Genomic DNA, 21,543 nt, shown 5'->3' with positions numbered 1-21,543 from the left:
TAAAAGTTCAGAGACTAACCTATATGTTTCACTAAATCACATGTACTAATTTATAGGTTTTATCAAATTTTAAGGATTAAATTGTTTCAGATGTTTTAGTCATACTTGTTAAAATTAATAATGACTTAACTGTGATTCTAGCGACAAAAACTAATATATAAGTTTATTAAAATGTTAAAGACTAAATAAGCGAGTTTTTAAAATATATAAAAAATTAATTTATAAATTTTACTAAATATTAAGTACTAAATTATGATTTACTTAAATTTAAATAAAAAATTTATATAGAGGCAATTATTATAGACCATTTATGCAAAACATAAGGATTAAATTTATATGGAGCAAAAGTTCAATATTTTGAGCATCAACTTTTAGCCATGTCTAAATAAATCAAATTTTAAATTTTTGTCTAAATTAATTTAAACTTTTTTATTAAGTCTAAATAAATCAGTTTTTAGGGAAAAAAATATTTTTTCAAATTTTTTAATAATAAAATACTAATTTTATATTTTTAAATATTAAAATTTATTTATTAGTTAAAAAAATAAAAAAATAAACAACAAAATTCCAGAAACCCATCTCACAATTCGGTTTCTTTTCAATTTCTCATCCAAAATTCCTTCTGTTCCCTTCCCAGCCTCTTGCTTTCTCTGTCTTGAACTTGTTTGCTATTGCCTTCGCGGTTGTGATTGCTGCTTTTGTTCCTGAGCAGCAAAAGCAAGAGAAACAGAATATCGGTTCACTTATGGAAAATTGGAGTAATTTTTGAAAAAAATTTCTAAAAAAATTGAGTTTTGTTTTCTTATATTTTAGTTTTTAAAATAAAAAATTGGAAAATTAATTTTTCAATATTTAACTAAAATTTGGAAAACAATTTTAAGTTGTTTTTATTTTTTTTTATAACAAAAATTTTGTTTTTTAAATGGAAATCCATAATTTTTTATAACTAATATTACATTATAATTTTTTAATTTTTAAAATTAAATAATTATTTAAAAAATATTCATTTATAATAATACAAAATTAAAATAAAATAAAATTTTAAATATATTTTGACAAAGATTTATTTTTTAAATTATAATAAGATATAATAATTTTTTTATTTTTTAATTAAAAAATCACTTTGAATTATTTATAACTGAATACCATTTTGCATTTTTTTTTATTTTTCATAAAAAATAAGAATTATAATTCTTTTAGAAATTAAAAATAAAAAATAGAAAACTGTTTTTAACAAATAAACAGCTCTCGTGGTGCGACCCAGTTGTGACTTGTTGCAGTGGGTCGATTGTTATAACCGGTTGCAACACCTCTCGCCGGAACAAATGCAGGCGGTGGCGGATATTTTTTTTTAATCAATATATAAAAATTAAATAATAAAATATTATTAAAAATTAAAATATAATATTAATATCTTATAATTAAATTTAATTTATGAATATTTAACATGCTTTTTTTAATTAATTTTAAAATTTTTTTAAAAAAGTTATATATATATATATATATATATATATATATATATATATATATATATATATATAAAGAATAAATAAAAAAAAAGGGTTGTATGCAGAGTAAACCACTACCCCTTCGGTGTTCGCTACCGCTCCTCCCTTCCACACCCGCTTCTCCACTTCGGAATCAACCTCGACTCTCACCAGAGCAGATCCAATCCTCGTCAAGCTGCTGTTTAGGGATAATAATCAAAATCAAGGGACTGAGATTTTTGAGGAAGGGAAGTACACGAAAACAATAGAGAGAGTGCTGGAAATTGAATGCTTGTTCTGGGTTTGTGTTTTGGCTTTTGATTTCTGAGTTTGTGTTGACATTTTTATATTCTGGGTTGATATTTTTCAGTTTGATGTTGTTGAATGGTTGGATTTTGTGTTTTTGAATATAGGTGATGTTTTTCAATTTTTATTATTTTTTTTAATCAGAGAAATTATTATTTTAATTCTTTTACCAAAAGCTGGGCTTATTTAAATTTAATTAAAAAATTTCGAGTTGACTGGGACAAAAACTTAAAAATAATTTTCAAAATATCATTAAATTGAAACTCATGGATTAAAATAAATCATATTATATTTTGTTAGCCATGAGGAACAATTATTCATCTTAAAAAAAATGGGAGATTGGAAATTTCAATGCCAAACAAGGGAAAGGAAAAATATGCCAATTGAATTGGACTGCGAATGGAATGCCTGGAAAACGTGAGAATGGAATTTTTCTTGCCCAGATAAAAGTCATATTTAGACTCTGAATGGAGAGTTGACTGTAGATGTTCATGCATGCCGCCTGCTTAAAGAAGTTTTCGTTTGTCTTTCGCACATCAAACAAGAAGGTGCAAAGAAAAATCTCGATTTATGATCTCAATTAGCTTTCACTTGAACTCAAAAGCTTTCAAGAAAAACACCAAGAAAGAGCAAGAATGGCAAGGCCTCTGATCAATTTCACTTTTGTACTACTGCTAACTATTCGGTTGGCAATAGCAACGGCGCCGATGGCGAAGCCTAACTGCGCAGACCGTTGCGGAAATATTAGCATTCCATACCCTTTTGGAATGGGTAAGGATTGTTATATGGATGAATGGTTTGAGGTTGAGTGTAACACCACCAGCTATCCTCCTACAGCAATTTTAAGTCGCATCCAGACGGAGTTGCTCGGTATTGATTTTCAAGGCGGCACAGCTAGAGTCAGGAGTCCAATAATAACCTCCAATTGCCACAGCAGAGATGAGGGTTTGCCTGTGAATTCGATAGGAAGTTTTTTGCCTGCGAATTTGACAGTAAGTTCTTTGCCTGTGAATTTGACAGGAAGTTATTTCTTCTTGTCTGATGCGAACTTAATGATTGCAATAGGTTGCAATACCCGTGCTTTATTGACCCCTAATACGCCTCATCTCGTTGGGTGCGACTCAACCTGCCATGCCCAGAATGATGTTGATTGGCAAGAAATGATTCCTAAATTCATGACTACATATTCTGATGTCCATTGGATCCAGAAGTATTGTAGTGGTTACAATTGCTGTCAGGCCACAATACCTTCATTCCTTCAGTTTTTCAACGCAAGTTTACAAGCTATAGATGGTAATCAAAGCAATGATAGTTGCAAGTTGACCTTTCTAGCCGACGGATCAGCATGGGTTTCCAAGGAAGAAAAGCATTCCCCTCTTCAGGCTGGGATGCAGCTAACTTGGAGAATCAATTCCAAAATATGGAAATATGATGACTTTGAAACCGCAAATTGCAATAAAAGCTACATTTCTTTCTATGAGACAGGATTCCTATGTTCCTGCAAGAATGGCTATGAGGGCAATCCTTACCTTGGATGCACAGGTGAAAATTCTACCTCCCAAAACAAAATTGTATTGTGTTATTTTTAGTTATCTTATTATGCTGTTTTTTTTTTTACTAATTGAATAGAAAAGGCCCAACGGAGCAATTATATCTAAATGTTTTAATTTTGGTCACATATCCTAACATTTAAGTTTAGGAGTAACCTCAAAATCTTAGGATTTATTCTATTATTCACAACATGCATTGACTATACAATAGTTTTCGGCTTCCTTTTGTTATCAGTTAGTATTCTAATGGACAATTTTCAAAATCTTCAAATTGATTTTGAGATTTTCGCTATAATTATATTCAATTTTGAAGGTTTGGATATATAATTGAAAATTAGAATATTTAAATATAATTGCCTTTTGTTTCCAATAGACCTTTTCCTTTTCTCTAGAGATAAATGGAGTGTATGGTTGAATGCCGAAATTGTTCCTAAAAAACAAAAGAGAGAGAGAGAGAGAGGTGAACCAAACAAGAGAGATCATTTATTTGGTTCAACATTTGTATTCAATTATGAATGGTTTGATTTATATATTTATAGTTTTACACATGACTTGACAAATTGTACTTATTATGTGCAAATAAATTTCTATTCTACTTAGATATTGATGAATGCAATGACCCAACTTATAGTTCGTGCCAATGGACTACAAAATGTGTGAATACTCCAGGATCATATAAATGTGTGGTCAATATGACTTCGACTATCATTTTTGGTAAGTCTCTTCTTGCCCAAATTAATTCTATGCAATTGAAATATGGTGGATTATGAAGCTTTATACTATATATAAATATGCAAGTTAATCTTTGGTGGAGTAGTTTTGTACGTCTTCTTTAGTTTGGGAAACCTTCATTTTTATTTTTATTTTTTAATTCTTCATTTTTTATTTTGTTCAATAAGATATGAAGTTTTTTCTTCCTAAACAAAATTTATTTATGAAACAAATAAACCCATCTAAAAAAAGTAAGATAATTATTATTGACAGTGAAGAGTTTGGCATTTTAGGTGTTTTTGGTGGAGTTCTAGTATTGCTTGTGGTTGCACTTGGCACACGGTGGTTACACAAGTCTATAAAGAAAAGAAAAAACATTAGGCAGAGGGAAAAGTTCTTCAAGAGAATGTTACAGCAACAAACATGTTCAGGTCAAGGCAATGTTGATAACGCCAAAATATTCAGTTTAAAAGAGTTGGAAAAGGCTACTGATCACTTTAATGTGAATAGAATTTTAGGTCAAGGTGGCCAAGGTATTGTTTATAAAGGAATGTTGGTGGATGGAAGAATTGTTGCAGTTAAAAAATCCAGGATAGCAAATGAAGCTGAACTTGAACAATTCATTAATGAGGTTGTCATTTTATCACAAATTAATCACAGGAACGTGGTAAAACTACTTGGATGTTGCTTGGAGACAGAGGTTCCACTGCTTGTCTATGAATTCATCTCCAACGGAACCCTTCATAGGTATCTTAATGACCCAAATGAGGAATTTCAATTATCTTGGGAAATGCGTTTACAAATTGCCATAGAAATTTCAGGAGCTCTTTCTTATTTGCATTCTGCAGCTGCTGTGCCAATTTTTCATCGGGACATTAAGTCCAAAAACATACTCTTAGATGAAAAGTACGGGGCAAAAGTATCAGATTTTGGAATTTCAAGATCCATTGCCCTTGGCCAGACTCACCTTACCACCAATGTACAGGGCACCTTTGGATACTTGGATCCGCAATATTTTCAGACAAGCAAATTTACAGAGAAAAGTGATGTTTATAGCTTTGGAGTAGTGCTTGTTGAGCTTCTGACCGGCCAAGAACCAATTTATTCTGCGATGTCTCAAGAAATCGTTGGTTTAGCCTCACATTTTATTCATATGATGGAAAATGATAAACTCTTGGAGATGCTTGACCCTCGAATCATGGAGCATTGCGTGAAAGAAGAAGTCATGGTTGTTGCTAACCTTGCAAAAAGATGCTTGAATTTTCAGGGAAAGAAACGACCTACAATGAAACAGGTGACAATGGAGTTGGAGGCGATCTGGTTTTGTCAACAAGATTTGGATGCTGCCCAAATACATTGGGAAGAAACTAAATTTGCTGAAGCTGCTTCTTCAACATGGTCAAGTTTTGGTACCATTGGTAATTCATCAATTGACACTCAACCATCAGTTTCTAATAGTTGGTAATTATATAAGAACGTCCCACAAGAATTCGTTTCCAACTTTTGTAGCCATAGGTTTTTGTGTTAATAGTTATTTGAAACCTCCAAAGAAAAAGGTAAAATTTTTTCCTCACTTCATTTGTTTAATTATTTATATATTTGTTTGTTATTTTATGAATCAGTTTGGTCTGCAATATATACATACTCTTTATAGTACTCTTCTTTAAATCCACTTTGATGTATATATATATATTATTTGGAATATGCAAATGTGAAATTCTCACATAAAAGGAAGATGGGACAAGTGAGAGACATATAAATAAAAATGATCCATAAATCCATTGCCTTAAGGTTTTTGGTTAGATGTGGTGCATGTTTTTTCATGAGATCTATAAGAAAGGACTCTCTCACGCGCTTTGGACTCCCTATATATATATATATACACTTAATTTAACTCAATTAAGCTTTTATCCTAAGAATTTGGAATCGGCTATATGGATTCTCTTTCTCTATTCTAAACAATTTTGGGTTAAATTCTCGGAAATTGATGCATGCATTTTAGATCATCATTTAGGAGTAATTTTTGCACATAATTTACCCTTGTTCATAGCCATTATTATAGATATTAGTATATATTTAGTCAATTTTACAATTTTCACATTTCTTAGTTTAATTTTTGGAATTTATTTGTTTTGTAGGTTAAATCTGGATAAATTTGATGTATTTTGATCAGAGTAGCCATTTGGAGGAAATTAAAATCGAATTGCAAAAATTTTGAAGAAATGGCCGAGAGCGACACAACCTGCAGCACAACCGAATTAGCTTATGTCGCAGGTTGTGTCGATCGTCAGATATTCACGCCGAGAGCGACACAACCCGCGACACAACCGACTCAATATGTCGTTTTTTTGGAAAATTGTTGACGTGGCATTTCGTTACTCGACTTTTTACCTCACCTTTTCTGGATCCTTCCCCCTTTTACCCATTCTAGAACAGTCCCTTAGCCTATATAAAGACCCATTTTATCACTTTCTTTCCATATAGAGAGCAAGGGAGTCCTTTTTAGAAAGATAGAAAGAGGGAAAAGGAGGAGCACTTTCTGCATCTTCTTCCAGCAGCAGCAAGGATCACGTTTCTGCACTTTTCTGCAGAGATCCTGCAAATCTGTGAGTTTTCTACCCCTTTAAGCTTACATTTCCATTATTTCTTCATTTCTTCATTTGGGTTTATGTTTAAACAATGATTTGTGAGTAGTTTATTGAGATTCTAGAGATGGGTTTGTAAATATTGATTTGTTTTGTGGTTTTGAACTGATTTAGCCATTTAAATGAAGATTGTTATATTTTGATTTATTGCTTGTGTGCTTATTTCCTTGCTTGATGAATGGGCCCTCATTAAGTTAAGTTTTAATCCTTAATAGATGGACTGAAAAGTGAATAGAAATGTGTAATGCTTCTATGTCATGTTGTACTACTCTTCTCCAAGTTAGTTTAGGTCTACCCATTCTTTTCTTTCTATACTCTAATCTAATGTGCTCTATTTATCTAACTGGAGCCTCCGTATATCTATGCTTCACATGACCAAACCACTTTAATTTTTCTTCTCTCAACTTATCCTCAATTGGCACCACTCCCACATTTTCTTTAATGCTCTCATTACGGACTTTATCTAGTCTAGTATGACCACTCATCCACCTTAATATTCTCATATCTGCAACTCATATTTTAGACACATACGACTCCTTCAATGCCCAACACTCACTAACATATAACATGGCTGGTCGTAAGGTTGTACGGTAAAATTTTCCTTTCAATTTATTGGGAATTTTGCGATCACATAAAACTCCCGTGGCACTTCTCCATTTCAACCATCTGGTTCTAATCCTATGACTAACATCCTCCTCACATCCCCCATCTACTTGACCATCTACTTGAAGGATTGAGCCGAGATATTTAAAGTGATTACTTTGGGGCAGTACCATTCCATCCAAACTAACTCATTCCCTATCACCAGTTCGGCCTTAATTGAACTTGCAATGCATGTATTCTGTTTTCGTTCTACTTAACTTAAAACCCTTTGACTCTAAAATATTTCTCCAAAGCTCCAACTTTCTATGATTAATATGAAAAGACAAAATTATAATGTATGTACCTCTAATATTATAAGGGCGAAGGGCCAAGTATGAGGCAAATTTTATAAGATACTATAAAGTATATGCTCCCCCACTTCTTATGATTTATAAAACGTACCCATATTTACATGAGTACATTTAAAAATTTCCCCAATATGAATTACTAGATATTCTCTATCATTAGGCACCTTTTAAAATCATAATTAATGTCTAAATAGGCGTAAAATGAATAAAAGAATATTTTATAGATGAAATTAAATTTTAGGAACATTTTAATCTATTTTTTAAAATAATAATAATAATAATAATAATAATAATAATAATAATAATAATAATAATTAAGGTAAATTTAATCAAACCTGCAGTGTATCTCTTTCCAAATTCTACGAAGTTACTAAGAATTTTAATATGATCTGCTAGTATCTCTTTGTCCATCTTAAATTTTATATTTGCGTGAGTCAACTTTGTCACCAATTATAAATTTAAGAAAATCATATCCTAAAACTTAAATATTGAATAGTTAGTAAAAAAAATCCAAATTCATATAAAATTTTGACTTTGATATCTCATAATTTTAATGTGAAATTCTAAATCCTACAGCTTGACCAACTAGAAACCTAACGGGAAGAAGAGGGATTTGAACTTCTTAGTTATTTCCTTTTCTCTCCCACTTTTGTTCCTAAACACACCATTGATTTTTTTAAAGAAGTGTTTTCTCCACATTTTATTATTCAAGGATAACTTTTATATAAGAAATTTCAACAAAAAATCATAATAAATTACATAAAAATCTGTTTAATATTTAAATTTAGAATATAAATATTCTTGAATTTAATAAAGTTAATCTAATAAATGTGAAAATTCTATTTAAAATTAGTTTTATATTATTTTATTATGCAATCACTACAAAAAAAAAATCAGTTTTGCAACCGATTTTTGCAATCGATTGAAACTAGTTATTATTAGCAACCAAATTTATAATCGATTTATGATTTCAATTTTTTTTAATAAAATAATTAATTTTTAAAAATTTAGCAATTGATTCAAAAATCGATTGTTAATGATATTAGAAAAATCTTGAATATATGATTAGCATCTAATTTTAAAATCGGTCGCTATTAGCATCCGATTTTAAAATCGATTACTATTAGTAATTAGTTAGTATCTAATTAAGAAATTGATTGCTAATAGCAATCGATTTAAAAATTAGTTGCTAACGACAACAAATTTAAAATAGTTACGAAATTAACGAGTTATTTTAATTGATTAAAAATATTAACTAAATTAAAGAGTTATTTTAATTGACTCCCAAATTCAAGAATTAATTTGCAATCGGTTGCATAAATCTGATTGCTAGTTGCTATTAACAATCAATTTAAATTGAATACAAAAATCGGTTGTTAATAACAAATGATAATGAATTTCTTGTAAATTTAGAGCCTTTTAAAAAAAGCTCTAATTTTAGACGTTGATTCACAAAATCAGTTATTAATAGTAATTAATTTTTGCAATCGAATTAAATTGATCGCTAATAGCAATCAATAATTGATTGCTAAATTTTCCCTCTTAAAATTTTCACTCAATATTTTGCTTTTCTTTTTTATTTACAGCCAATTTGTGAATCGCTTGCTAACAATAACTAATTTTTGTAATCGAATGAAATCGATCATTATTAGTAATCGATTTTACAATCGATAAAATCGGTTGTAAAATTTCTCTTCAATCTCGTCTAATTTTTTTATTTTTTTTATTTGTAACTTATTTATGAATCGGTTGCTATCAACAATCAATTTTTATAACCGTTTTTGCAACTGATTGCGAATCTGTTATAAAATTTTTTCCACAAAAATTTCTGCACAGTGTTTTAAAAAAATTAACAACTGACACTCGATTATTAAAATCGGTTACTAATTCGCTTATATAAATCACTGTTCATTTTCTTTTATTTTATTCATCATTTTTTTTTCTATCTAATTCATCATCTTTTTTTCTTACCTATTTTTTTCTTAATAATCTTTTTTTCATATATTTTCTTCCCAATCATCTTTTTCTTTCTTATTTTTCTTCTTTATTAACTTTTTCTTTCTTATCTATTTTCTTCTTCATTTTCTTTTTCTTTCTTATTTTTCTTCTTTATCTTTTTTCTTTGTTATCCAATTTCTTGTTTTTTTTTTCTTTCTTATCTTTCTTATTTAATTTGCTTTTGTTATAATTTATTTTTTGTTCATATATTTCTTATTAGAAAATTATTTATATTTCTAATTTTTAGTACTAATTAATTTTTCTTAATTTTTAATTAATATATATATATATTAATTTTTACTAATTTGTCTTATAAATATATTTTTATATTTAATTTTTTGTTATTATTTTGATTAATAATTATTATTAGTAATTTGCTTTTTATAATATTTTCATATTAATTTTTAATCTAGTGTAAAATGAGATATGCATCTTAATTTATTTCTTTCTCCATCTTTTCCTCCCTAAATAAAATTTTTTAAAAAAATCTATTTTTTCTTAATGAAATATGATTTCATAGATGAATGATTAAAACTACAAAGATCAAGCTCAATTACACCGGAGATACCTAAGTTCAACCAACAACCCCACGCCCAAAAAACAAAGGCCCAAAACTTAAAAAAAAAAAAAAAACTATTATTTTAAATCAAAAAATAAGATTTTATTAGAAATAGTCATAAAACCCTAGAGGAAGTGTTACAAGGCCATGACCTTCTGAAAGAAAAAGAGAAAATGAGCTATTATAATCGGGACAACATTACGACCTATAAGCCCACTATCAAATCCAATAAAAGGCTCAATGTAGAAAAATACAGCTAGGGGTGGGTAGATTTGATTTAAATTAAAAAATTAAATTGAATTAAATTAACTTAGTTGAATCGATTTGATTTTAAAATTCAATCGATTAATTTAATTTTTTTTATAAAAAATTAAAAAATTAAATTAAATTAAAATTATATATATATATATATATATATATATATCAAAAAAAACTTTAAGATTTGTTAGTTCTAATTTTTAAGTTTTTTTAATATTTTTATTATTAAAATTTAATATTAAAAATATAAAATTCTATTAAATTTAATTTAACCAATTTAAAATCGAATTGATATTTTTAATTTAATTTTATTTAATTTTTTTTAATAATCAATTTAATTTAAATTTTAATTTTTAAATTTTAATTTTATCAGTTCTGTTCGGAATCGAATCCATCGTTGCACACTCCTAAATACAGCATCCTTATACTTTATCGGGTAGGGCACCTAAAAGGAAGGCCCGATTTCTCAATCATGTAGCGCCGCTCATCCTTGTACATCTGACCATCAGACCATGGAGCTCCTCCATCTTACAGAACAAGAATCGACGGCCAAGGAGAGAATCATCCTACCAAAACACAACGAGGAACAATATATATATATATTTTTTTGTTAAGTATAAGGAACAGTTATCTATCTGAAAATTTGAAAAAAATAATTGAGACTGGAAATTTCAACTAATTATTAAATGATGACTTCTCTTGCATTGAATTTACTGCAGACTTCATTATTATAAGGAATTTCAATGCAAATGAATTTGACTGAATATGGAAATGGGTGGAAAATGTGAGAATGATGTATTCATGCCAAGATAAAAGTCCATTTTAGACAATGAATCGAGACTCGATTTGGGATGTTCCTTGCAACTTGAGTTGGCAAAGATGACTTGTAAGCTGATTGGTACAGAGAAAAACTCTGCTTGTAATTTTGTTCCGTACTCTGCTTCCTGCTTAAAGAAGTTTTCGCTGTCTTTCGCATGACAAATTCACCAGATGGTGCAAAGAAAAATCTCGATTCATGACCTCAACTAGCTTTCACTTGAACTCAAAAGCTCTCAAGAGAAACGCCTAGAAAGAGCAAGAATGGCACTATCTCTGATCAGTTTCACTTTTACACTATTGCTAACTATTCAGTTGGCAATAGCAAGGACACCAATGGTGAAGCCTAACTGTGCAGACCATTGCGGAAATATTAGCATTCCTTACCCATTTGGATTGGGTAAGGATTGTTATATGGATGAATGGTTTGAGATTGAGTGTGACACTACCAGCTATCCTCCTACAGCATTCTTAAGGCGAATCAATATGGAGTTGCTCGGTATTGATCTTCGAGGCGGCACAGCTAATGTCAGGAGTCCAATAATAACCTCCAATTGCCCTAGCAGGGATGAGGGTTTGCCTGTGAACTTGACAGGAAGTTCTTTCTTCTTGTCTGATTCGAATATATTCATTGCAATAGGCTGCAATACCCGTGCTTTATTGACACATAATACGCCCCAACTCGTTGGGTGCGACTCAACCTGCCTTGCCCAGAATGATGTTGATTGGAAAGAAATGCTTCTTAAATTCACAACTACGTATTCTGATGTCTATTGGATACAGAAGTATTGTAATGGTTACAATTGTTGTCAGGCTGTGATACCTTCATTCCTTCAGGTTTTCAATGCAAGTTTTCAGGCTACAGATGGTAATTATCAACGCAAAGATGATTGCAAGTTGGCCTTTCTAGCAGACGGATCATCATGGGTTTCCAAGGAAGAAACGCATTCCCCTGTCCAGTTTCGGATGCAGCTAACTTGGAGGATCAATTCCAGCATATGGAAATATGATGACTTTGAAAGAGCAAATTGCACTACAAGCTACATTTCTTTCTATAAGGCAGGATTCCTATGTTCTTGCAAAAATGGCTATGAGGGCAATCCTTACCTTGGATGCACAGGTGAAAATTCTACTTCCCAAAACAAAATTGTATTGTGTTATTTTCAGTTATCTATTTACATATATATTTATAGTTGTTTTACACATAATTTGACAAATTATACTGATTATGTGCAAATAAATTTCTCTTTTACTTAGATATTGATGAATGCAAAGACCCAATGTATAGTTCGTGCCAATGGATTACAAGATGTGTGAATACTCCTGGATCATATAAATGTGTGATCGATATGATATGGATTATCATTTTTGGTAAATCTCTTCTTGCCCCAGATTAATTCTATGCAATTGAAATATAGTGGATTGTGAAGCTTTGTGATTATGAAGCTTTGTACTATATCTAAATATGCAAGTTAATCTTTGGTAGAGTAGTTTTACAAAACAAAATTTATTTATGAAACAAATTATAAGCCCATCAAAAATAAAATAATCCACTTATTATTGACAATGAAAAGTTTGGTATTTTAGGTTTTTTCGGTGGCGTTCTAGTATTGTTAGTGGTTGTACTTGGTATACGGTGGTTATATAAATCTATACAGAAAAGAAACAACATTAGGCGGAGGGAAAAGTTCTTCAAGAGAATGTTACAGCAGCAAACATGTTCAAGTCAAGGCAATGTTGAGAATGCCAAAATATTCAGTTTAAAAGAGTTGGAAAAGGCTACTGATCGCTTCAATGTGAATAGAATTTTAGGCCAAGGTGGCCAAGGTACTGTTTATAAAGGAATGTTGATTGATGGAAGAATTGTTGCAGTTAAAAAATTCAGGATAACAGAGGAAGCAGAGCTTGAACAATTCATTAATGAAGTTGTCATTTTATCACAAATTAATCACAGGAATGTGGTAAAACTACTTGGATGTTGCTTGGAGACGGGTGTTCCTGTTCTTGTCTATGAATTCATCTCCAATGGAACACTTTTTCGATATCTTCATGACCCAGATGAGGAATTTCAATTATCTTGGGAAATGCGTTTGCAAATTGCCATAGAAATTTCAGGAGCACTTTCTTATTTGCATTCTGCAGCGGGTATACCAATTTTTCATCGAGATGTCAAGTCAAAAAACATACTCTTGGATGAAAAGTACAGGGCAAAAGTATCAGACTTTGGAATTTCAAGATCCATGGGCCTTGGCCAGACTCACCTTACCACTAATGTACAGGGCACTTTTGGGTACCTGGATCCACAATATTTTCACAAAAGCAAATTTACAGAGAAAAGTGACGTTTATAGCTTTGGGGTAGTGCTTGTTGAGCTCTTGACTGGTCAAGAACCAGTTTGTTCTGCAATGTCCCAAGAAATCATTGGTTTAGCCTCGCATTTTATTCATATGATGGAAAATAACAAATTCTTTGATATGCTTGACCCTCGAATCATGGAGCATTGTGTCAAAGAAGAAGTCATGGTTGTTGCTAACCTTGCAAAAAGATGCTTAAACGTTCAAGGAAAGAAACGACCTTCAATGAAACTGGTGACAATGGAGTTGGAGGCGATCCAGTTTTCTCGAAAGGATTTGAATGCTGCTCAGATACACTGAGAAGAAATTAAATGCAAGCTTGGAGATGCTGAAGCTGCTTGTTCAACATGGTCAAGTTTTGCTACCATTGGTACTTTATCAATTGACATTCCACCATTAGTTTCTAATAGTTGGTAATTAAGAACGCCTCACAAGATTATTTGATACTTCTGAAAGCAAAGGTGAAATTTTTTCCTTACCTGCATTTTTTTATTATTTATTTGTTATTTTCTATCTTTTTGTTCTGCAACATGTACGCACTCTTTATACTCCTCTTTAAATCCACTTTGACACGAATTTTTTTTTCTTTAATTTAATGAAGGGAATTGTAATGGATTTCGGAGAATCATGCCATCCCATTTTAAAATCTCATATTTTCAACGAGGGATTCCAAGTCCATGCCTTGACCAACTAGAATCCTAACATTCTCAATTTCGTTATTTTTGTATTGGGGGAGGAGAGAGAGAGAGATATGAAAGAGAGAAGAAATAGGCACAGAGATTAGGGAGAGAAGAAGGGGAAAGAGGGAAAAAATAAAACTCTAAATAATGTTAATATCTATAGACTAAATAATAATTTAGTTTTAATATTATAATAGTATATTTGAATGGAATGAGAGAAGATTTTATAAAATAAGATAAAGGTAAGATAATGAAAGATAAGATAATAAAACCTCCGAGCCTACTAAATTAATGGGTTGAAAAAGTGAGTATTTTGGAAGTTTTGAAACCTTCGAAAACCTAACCTCCTTTAGAAAAATTCCTCCCAAAGAAGCAAACTTTAAAAACCCATCCCTTCACTTCAAAAACTTTCTCCCGAATAAGCGGTAAGGGTTGAGAGTGAAGTATAAGGCAAATTTTATACTACACACAAGTATGTGCTCTGTCACTCATATAAATGTTCTCATGATATCCATATTTACATGAGTGTATCTAATAATTTCCCAAGTATGAATTACTAGATATTCTTTATCATATCTAAAACTAATATTGAATGTAAAATTTTAAAAAAAAAATCCAAATTCATATAAAATTTGACTTTGATTTGTCATACTTTTAATGTGAAATTCTAATTCCTACAGCTTGACCAACTAGAAACCTAACAGGAAGAAGAGGGATTTCAACTTTGTAGTTATTTCCCTTCCTCTCCCACTTTTGTTCCTAGACATACCATTGATTTTTCAAAGAAGGGCAGTGTTTTCTCCACATTTATCATTCAAGGATAGCTTTTATACAAGAAATTTCAATAGAAAATCATAACAAATTGAAAAAAAAAAAATCTGCTAAATATTTACATTGAAAACATAACACACAGCTCTTATCTTCTTGAATTTAATGAAATTAATCTAATGACTGCGAAAGTTCTACTTAAAATTAGTTTCATATTATTTTTGGTAAGCAATGCAAAGTGATCAGTTAATGTGGAAAAACAAAAAAATTATGCTCATACTTTTGGATGATTAGAAGAGCTTGAAGATTGTAATCAATTTCACTATAAGTTGGTGCTTATTAACTAAGTTGTTTCTTACTTCTTTAGTGCCTATTATCTAAGTTGTTTCTTGCTTCTTTAAACTCTGATTAGAAAACAAAACTTTAACATTCAAACAATCCTTTGAGGAGTCCTTTAGTGGTTATGTAGAAAAGCAATCAGATTGTGCATATTTTATTATCAGTTATCCCACGAGGCCATGTGTGGTTATGCTTGCTTAACAAGTTTGCCAGTGGCATTCATATAGAAAAATGCTTTGGGAAATTTAGAAAGAACAAATTTCATAGTCTCTCACTAATTATGATCTAAGACAGTGATTTAGGAATCACTACATTTACCTCCATTGCTGTAGCATAAAGTAATGGTTTAATTACATTTTTGAAACGGATAAAAACCATTGCCTTGAAAAGATTTAAATCATTGCTATTATAATAGTTTTAGTAGCAATTTGTTAAATTTTTGAGATAAGTTATCAATTAGTTTGCAACTGGTTTAAACCATTACAAAGCTGTTACTTTATATGTATATAACTGCAGCAAAGGATCGTTGCCTTAAATATAATATGCAGCAGTGTAATTTTCATCTTGTGTTGGAGGCCTGATAAGTTATATAATAACTCCAAGCAGGGTTAGTTGATCTTTTGGTTTAGTAGTATAAGATGCAAGTCGACATCAACTGCACTGCTCATTCTATGCAGAACAAGTAATTTCGAGTTTTCAAAATGAGAGAATGAATGCTATGATTTTTATATATATGACCATGTTCCTAATATACCCAGTACCAATATGCATTCCTTTGTTGTTCAGATTTTAGCCTTCTTCCATGTATTATTACAAACTGATACCCAGAAGTGATCCTGACTTATCCATCCTTCCAGTGGAAATGTTGAAGACAAAAAAAGGAGATGGTATGCTAGTTTCTGCTTGACAACTAATTGTTAGGTCACCAGCTATCCTTTCTATTCCATTTCACTAGATATTGTTATTGGTCCGTATGGTTGAGCATGCCAGGAAAGCAGCCATTTACTGAAGCAGAAGCACATTTATATACTTTTGGACATTATTGAAGAGATACCTCAGCTCCCTCCAACATTGGAAATTTCCACCGGGTCCATTTACTTTTTCTTGGTTGGATAATTAAATTTTGCAGATTCTAATAGATTCATCTTGTTCTGGGAAAGATGTGGCATTTGATTTGTACTGAACGCAGTTGAACAATTTTGCTTGTCATCTTCTGCGTAATGTGTAGATTCCTGGTACAAAAACTGATATACCTTAACATTTTGTTTTTACTTTACCTGATACGGTTGAAACAAATGAAATTTGTTGTGCTTCATTTCAAAGACCCCCATGAAAGACAAATTTCATCTAAAAAACACACAAGCCACCATATTAGAGCATCCTCAATCTTTTTCTTATATTCAAACAGTCTAATTATGGAGAAAAAATATATATTGCTTGCACACGTGTGGCTGTGTTAGGAGGTGGCATTATAACACCCAATTATGAAACAGTTTTAAGAAATAGGCAAGGGCTCTTACGTATTCTGTACCTTATCCCAGTGGATTAAGACAGCTATTTATATGTGATATGAAATGAGGAAAATTACAGATGTACTACTTCTTTGCCAACAGAAGAAGATATTGGCAATTGCATCAGAGAAACATATTCACAATAACACGCCTAATACTTTTTAAATCATGTGCTCAGTTGAAACTGCAAGTTTCTGCAGCAAATCCCAACGTGGATTCCTTGGTATTATATATAACCCGTTGGTTTCTCTGCTGATAATTTCCTATTATAGGGATATCATCTTCAAATGAGAGACTGGCAAGAGCCAAACAAACTTGAGATGCGTCAGTCTTCACGAAGTAGAAAATCCCAGTTACATCAACATTCAGCTCAGCATTTCCATCAAAGTGCAGCTTTATTGTAGGAATATCAACTTCTTGATATCCGTTAAGGTTAAAACAAGTATCCAAGATTGAAAAAGGGGGTGCAGAAGGAAACCCAGAGAATTGTTTCAGAAACACTGCTTTCAGAATCCTGTACACTGAAGGAGGAAGTCTGGTAATAACGGTCCCTGAATCGATCAGTATGCCACCTTGACCTAAGGCTGGTGCTTGCAAAGCCACCCCACCAATGCCAATACCAGTTAAGTTGAGAAAGTAGAAGGTAGGTAGCTGTGGATTGGGAATCATTCTAGTATAAGAAATGGGAGTTGTATTCTTGTAAACTGAAAAATTATCACCCAGGACTAATGAACCTGAAGCATCAGCAGCTGTATTCGGCAAACAATAGGAAAAAATTCCTCCAAATATTGCAGAAGACTGAGAAATCAATGAAAGATCACTCCTTCCAAATCCCATAAGACCTGAAGCCCCTCCAAAGAGACCTCTATTATTCCTGCCACATCCAAATATGAAATTGTCCACAGGGGTTGTTCCTAAATTGAGATGCTCCGTCCCTAGCTCACCCCTGGTATAGGAACCATCACCATAGTTAACAACATAGTTACAGGTTGGTGGGTTGCTCCCGCAGACTCCTGAATTCCCAGTTGCAAATTGGAGGGATTGGCAAATTGATGAATTACATAAAACTGTTTCGTACGAAGGGGATACTGAAGGGTTGAAAAGAGGGTCTTGTTGATTATAACATAGTCTGCAAGGTTGACATTGAACCCATGTTAAATCACTTCCTGTGTCTACTATCACTGTCATGTTTCGACCACCTAATTCTACTGTAACAATGTAGTTCAATGTCTGAAGTCTTACACCAGAAACTAATGCGATTTGACTATGTACAGAATCTTCAATGTTGCCATGAACACTCTTTTTTATTCGAGATTGAAGTGACCGAACTTGAAAATTGTCAAGAATCAAACTTTCTTGTAGCTTCTTGTTCCAGTCAGTAATCTGGCCCGAGCAGGAATCCCTGTGCTTCATTTCCAATATGGCTACTCCCTTCTCCGATCCTGTAATTCCAAACAGAAATAAAATTCCTCTCAAAAAATTAATCACAAAAGCAATTTACTTTTCTCAGCACACAATGAAATAGCATCAAGAAGAACAAAGATCAAAGCAACTGATCAGGAGTATGGATGCATTTATTAGGTAACTAATGCATGAAGGTATATGTAGAAAAAGTGCAGGTCTAACTAATTAAAAACAGTTAGTTTCCGGAAATTTGCTGATAAAAATTGAAGTACAACACTAAATAATTCAATAATAGGCTGCATTTTGCAATCAAAAGGAAATTAAAGTCAAGGCAAGCTTTTATCAATAACATCCAGTTTCAATCTAACAAAGTTAAAGGGAAGGAGAGAGAGACAGAGACCAATAATAGGTGTTTCCCATAAAGCAAGAAAGCAGTTATATATATATATATATAGGAACCGCTTAGTAGATTACAGATCCCAAAATGAAGAATAAAGTAAAGAAGCTAAGAAAAAGAGACATGGTCACCATGCAATGGCTGGCCTAAACTATATTTTCTGATCTTTTTCTTTTTCTCTTTGGCAGTACTCACTTGAATTCTGGGAGAGACAACTTGAAGTATAACCCTCCCATTTCCATTGCCATTCCTGCAAGCTGAGGGCTTTCTTCTCTTGAAAACATTGAACCCCAGGAAGAGCAACAGTGAGGAGAAGAGCAAGAAAAGAAAGAACAAGAAAAAGAGCTTGTTTCAATGGCAAAATAGGTCTTGCTTCTGCCATTTTTGAGCACAGTGAAGAAAGCGAAGAAATGGTTTGTCAATAAAAATGAAGAAGAGGGAAAAATAAAATCTGGCAACATGTGGGAAAGAAAAGAAAGGAGAGAGTAGGAGATTCTTGCGAGTTGGAGTTTGGCAAGAGAACAAGAGAGGAAGGGTTGGCTAAAGGACCCACTGGTGCATGAGAATTACTGGGGATTCACGTGCAAATACTTGAGCAGAGGAAGAAAAAAAAAAAAAAAAGACGAGGTAGTAGTGGACGGTAGGGTCGTGGGATATGAAGTTTTTAATTTCCAATGATTTTATCGGTTTGCTAAGCTTTTTCATAAGATAATGACTCGCCCATCACGGAATCAGCTGTCACAGCTTACATGCAGGGAGGGAGGGAGAGAGAGAGAGAGAGAGAGAGAGAAGGTGGTGGGAAAACCTGTTAAGGACATGTGTGTTCGATATTGTTCCTTTCTATAATGGGATACTACTTTGTATGCCGTATCTATTGATCATTTTAATTTTGTGTTGTGTTTAGTACTAATTAGATATCAATCAACTCTAAGCTTTCGTTCCTTAATCTTCCGTTCATCTCTAAGTAATGCTTTAATTAATATCTATTCTTTTAAATTCAATAATGGATCGAATAATAATTGATAAGTTATAAAATAGAAATAATCATCTTCTTTCTCACTATAAAGATAAATTATCTTAAAATAAATAGTTAAAGTGACTCGAACTTCAAATCTCTTACTTTATTCATTCTAAAAATGAAAGAAGATCAATTAAGTTACTTAATCAGCTGCTTATAATATCTATTGATTAGTGTGTTTTTTTTTAATACATAATACACTCATTCATGTCTTCATTCTAATTTTTTATAGCAATAATTTTTTTTTTTTGAAATTTGATTATTTTAATATGTTATATGGTATAATTTCATATTGCAGATATTAATTTATTAACGAAATTAAAAATTAAATTATTACTTAAAAATAAAATAAAAATTAATGTATTATTTTGCTATTCCTCAAAAACTTAAGTATAATTTTTTTTTTCCCTACTAAAAAAAGAGGGAATTGGACGTTGAGATGAAGCTAGCCCAGCTAACTCTTCTAAAAACCTTCCTGAGGCCTTCAAAGATCATAAAAATCATAGGCCTTATTTGACTTTCAGACACCCCCAAAACAAAGTCCCAAATAGAAACTAATTCAACTAGTGGTTGGCATTGACAAAGAAGATCCAACAACCCAACTGACTTTATCAAATCAAACTGATTAATTTAATTAATTTAATATTACGATTGGAACTATTAATAAGTTAATTAGAAAATCTTAAAATTAATATATTTTAATCATAAAATTATAAAATAATAAAATAAATTTTTTCTTTTTTTTTTTGCAGTATTAAATTTTTTTTTTTTTGAAGAGTGCCTTCTTAATAAGAACTTTAATGTTAAACAGCTTAGTAAAATCTTTGAGAATTATTTGAATTTCGATAAAGGGCTGATTTTTTACTAATATAAAACTGCGAAATATTTAAAACACCACAATTATATTCTTCAGTCAATTTCCAAGCGAAATTGCAGATAGGATTTAGTTCTTGGGTTTTATTCAATTAGATTTGTTGCCTCCTTTTGTGATTTCGGTTTGATTTGTGTTTGCTTTTTGTGTTTGGAGATTGATTTTGAATTGAGATTCTGAATTAATTTTTTGGGGATTGAAACATATCCAAAAGTTTGCCTTTAACAATAGCAATAATATTTAATCAAAGCATCCATGCACCTATTAGCATTACTGATCCACATTTATATAACATAAACACAGTGGCTTCAAAGAAAACAAATTCTATTTGTGTTACCAGAAGCTTGAAGATTGTGCAAACCAGTGTTTCCAGTGACCAGGCACTGATGATAACCCTTGGGCCAGAGTTCTGCAATGGTGCCCGTTGCATGTATGCCTATGTCTAAGGATGAAATGAAACCTGCTCAAATTTTGCTGAATGAAACTATACTTAGGTTTGATCCACAATATTAGCTATTGTAAATATTAACTATTTTAGTAATTGTCAGCTGTTTTACTAACTGTTAGTTATTATATATTAACTGGTTAATTGTTTATATAGGGTTAAATTTTATCTATGGTTATCAAACTTTATGGATTATTATAGTAAGGTCACTCAACTTAAATTTTTTTCATTTTTTTTCTTAAAAATGATTTAACTTTTATTTGAGTATCATTAAAGTCATTATGACTGGATATTATAGATTTTCCGATTAATTTGGTGATCTGTCATCATTTTACGAATGAAATTACCACATTACTATATTAATAGCCCTATTTCATATTTTTCACTATTTCTTCTTCCATCTTATATGCCTTTCTCTTGTAGGCAAATTCACCCACCATCACCTATCTTCTTCTCCTTCTTCTTCTTTAATATTC

At 31.4% G+C, this 21,543-nt stretch overlaps 3 protein-coding genes across 3 annotated transcripts; 2 read left to right on the top strand and 1 right to left on the bottom strand.

The window, feature by feature from the left end:
* The first annotated feature begins 1,553 nt into the window (after positions 1-1,553).
* On the top strand, positions 1,554-5,690 carry LOC110672662 (wall-associated receptor kinase-like 8). Its single transcript, XM_021835489.2, has 4 exons — positions 1,554-1,788; positions 2,237-3,335; positions 3,944-4,057; positions 4,348-5,690. Exons 2-4 carry the CDS (start codon positions 2,429-2,431, stop codon positions 5,517-5,519), a joined length of 2,193 nt encoding a protein of 730 aa, XP_021691181.2. The 5' UTR covers positions 1,554-1,788; positions 2,237-2,428; the 3' UTR covers positions 5,520-5,690.
* A 5,736-nt stretch (positions 5,691-11,426) lies between these two features.
* Positions 11,427-14,063, top strand: LOC131176528 (wall-associated receptor kinase-like 22). Its single transcript, XM_058141573.1, has 3 exons — positions 11,427-12,400; positions 12,538-12,651; positions 12,868-14,063. The coding sequence occupies exons 1-3, from the start codon at positions 11,545-11,547 to the stop codon at positions 13,932-13,934; spliced, it is 2,037 nt and encodes a 678-aa protein (XP_057997556.1). The 5' UTR covers positions 11,427-11,544; the 3' UTR covers positions 13,935-14,063.
* Positions 14,064-16,985: 2,922 nt separating this feature from the next.
* On the bottom strand, positions 16,986-19,296 carry LOC110672651 (aspartyl protease family protein At5g10770-like). The gene is made up of 2 exons (XM_021835478.2): positions 18,929-19,296; positions 16,986-18,374 (listed from the first exon to the last, which is right to left on the bottom strand). The coding sequence occupies exons 1-2, from the start codon at positions 19,113-19,115 to the stop codon at positions 17,107-17,109; spliced, it is 1,455 nt and encodes a 484-aa protein (XP_021691170.2). The 5' UTR covers positions 19,116-19,296; the 3' UTR covers positions 16,986-17,106.
* Between the last annotated feature and the right edge of the window lie 2,247 nt (positions 19,297-21,543).

The sequence above is a fragment of the Hevea brasiliensis genome, unplaced genomic scaffold (genome assembly GCF_030052815.1).
Source record: "Hevea brasiliensis isolate MT/VB/25A 57/8 unplaced genomic scaffold, ASM3005281v1 Scaf151, whole genome shotgun sequence".
Classification (NCBI taxonomy): Eukaryota; Viridiplantae; Streptophyta; class Magnoliopsida; order Malpighiales; family Euphorbiaceae; genus Hevea; species Hevea brasiliensis.
This window is presented reverse-complemented; position numbering and strand designations above follow the sequence as displayed.

What these genes read in the sequence shown, in the direction of transcription:
- LOC110672662 (XM_021835489.2), top strand. Translation starts at nt 2,429, where the DNA reads ATGGCAAGGCCTCTGATCAATTTCACTTTTGTACTACTGCTAACTATT. An exon ending in TCCTTACCTTGGATGCACAG is followed by an intron (nt 3,336 to 3,943) that starts GTGAAAATTCTA and finishes TATTCTACTTAG; the next exon opens with ATATTGATGAATGCAATGAC. An exon ending in GACTTCGACTATCATTTTTG is followed by an intron (nt 4,058 to 4,347) that starts GTAAGTCTCTTC and finishes TTGGCATTTTAG; the next exon opens with GTGTTTTTGGTGGAGTTCTA.
- LOC110672651 (XM_021835478.2), bottom strand. Translation starts at nt 19,115, where the DNA reads ATGGCAGAAGCAAGACCTATTTTGCCATTGAAACAAGCTCTTTTTCTT. An exon ending in TTGTCTCTCCCAGAATTCAA is followed by an intron (nt 18,375 to 18,928) that starts GTGAGTACTGCC and finishes TTGGAATTACAG; the next exon opens with GATCGGAGAAGGGAGTAGCC.
- LOC131176528 (XM_058141573.1), top strand. Translation starts at nt 11,545, where the DNA reads ATGGCACTATCTCTGATCAGTTTCACTTTTACACTATTGCTAACTATT. An exon ending in TCCTTACCTTGGATGCACAG is followed by an intron (nt 12,401 to 12,537) that starts GTGAAAATTCTA and finishes TCTTTTACTTAG; the next exon opens with ATATTGATGAATGCAAAGAC. An exon ending in GATATGGATTATCATTTTTG is followed by an intron (nt 12,652 to 12,867) that starts GTAAATCTCTTC and finishes TTGGTATTTTAG; the next exon opens with GTTTTTTCGGTGGCGTTCTA.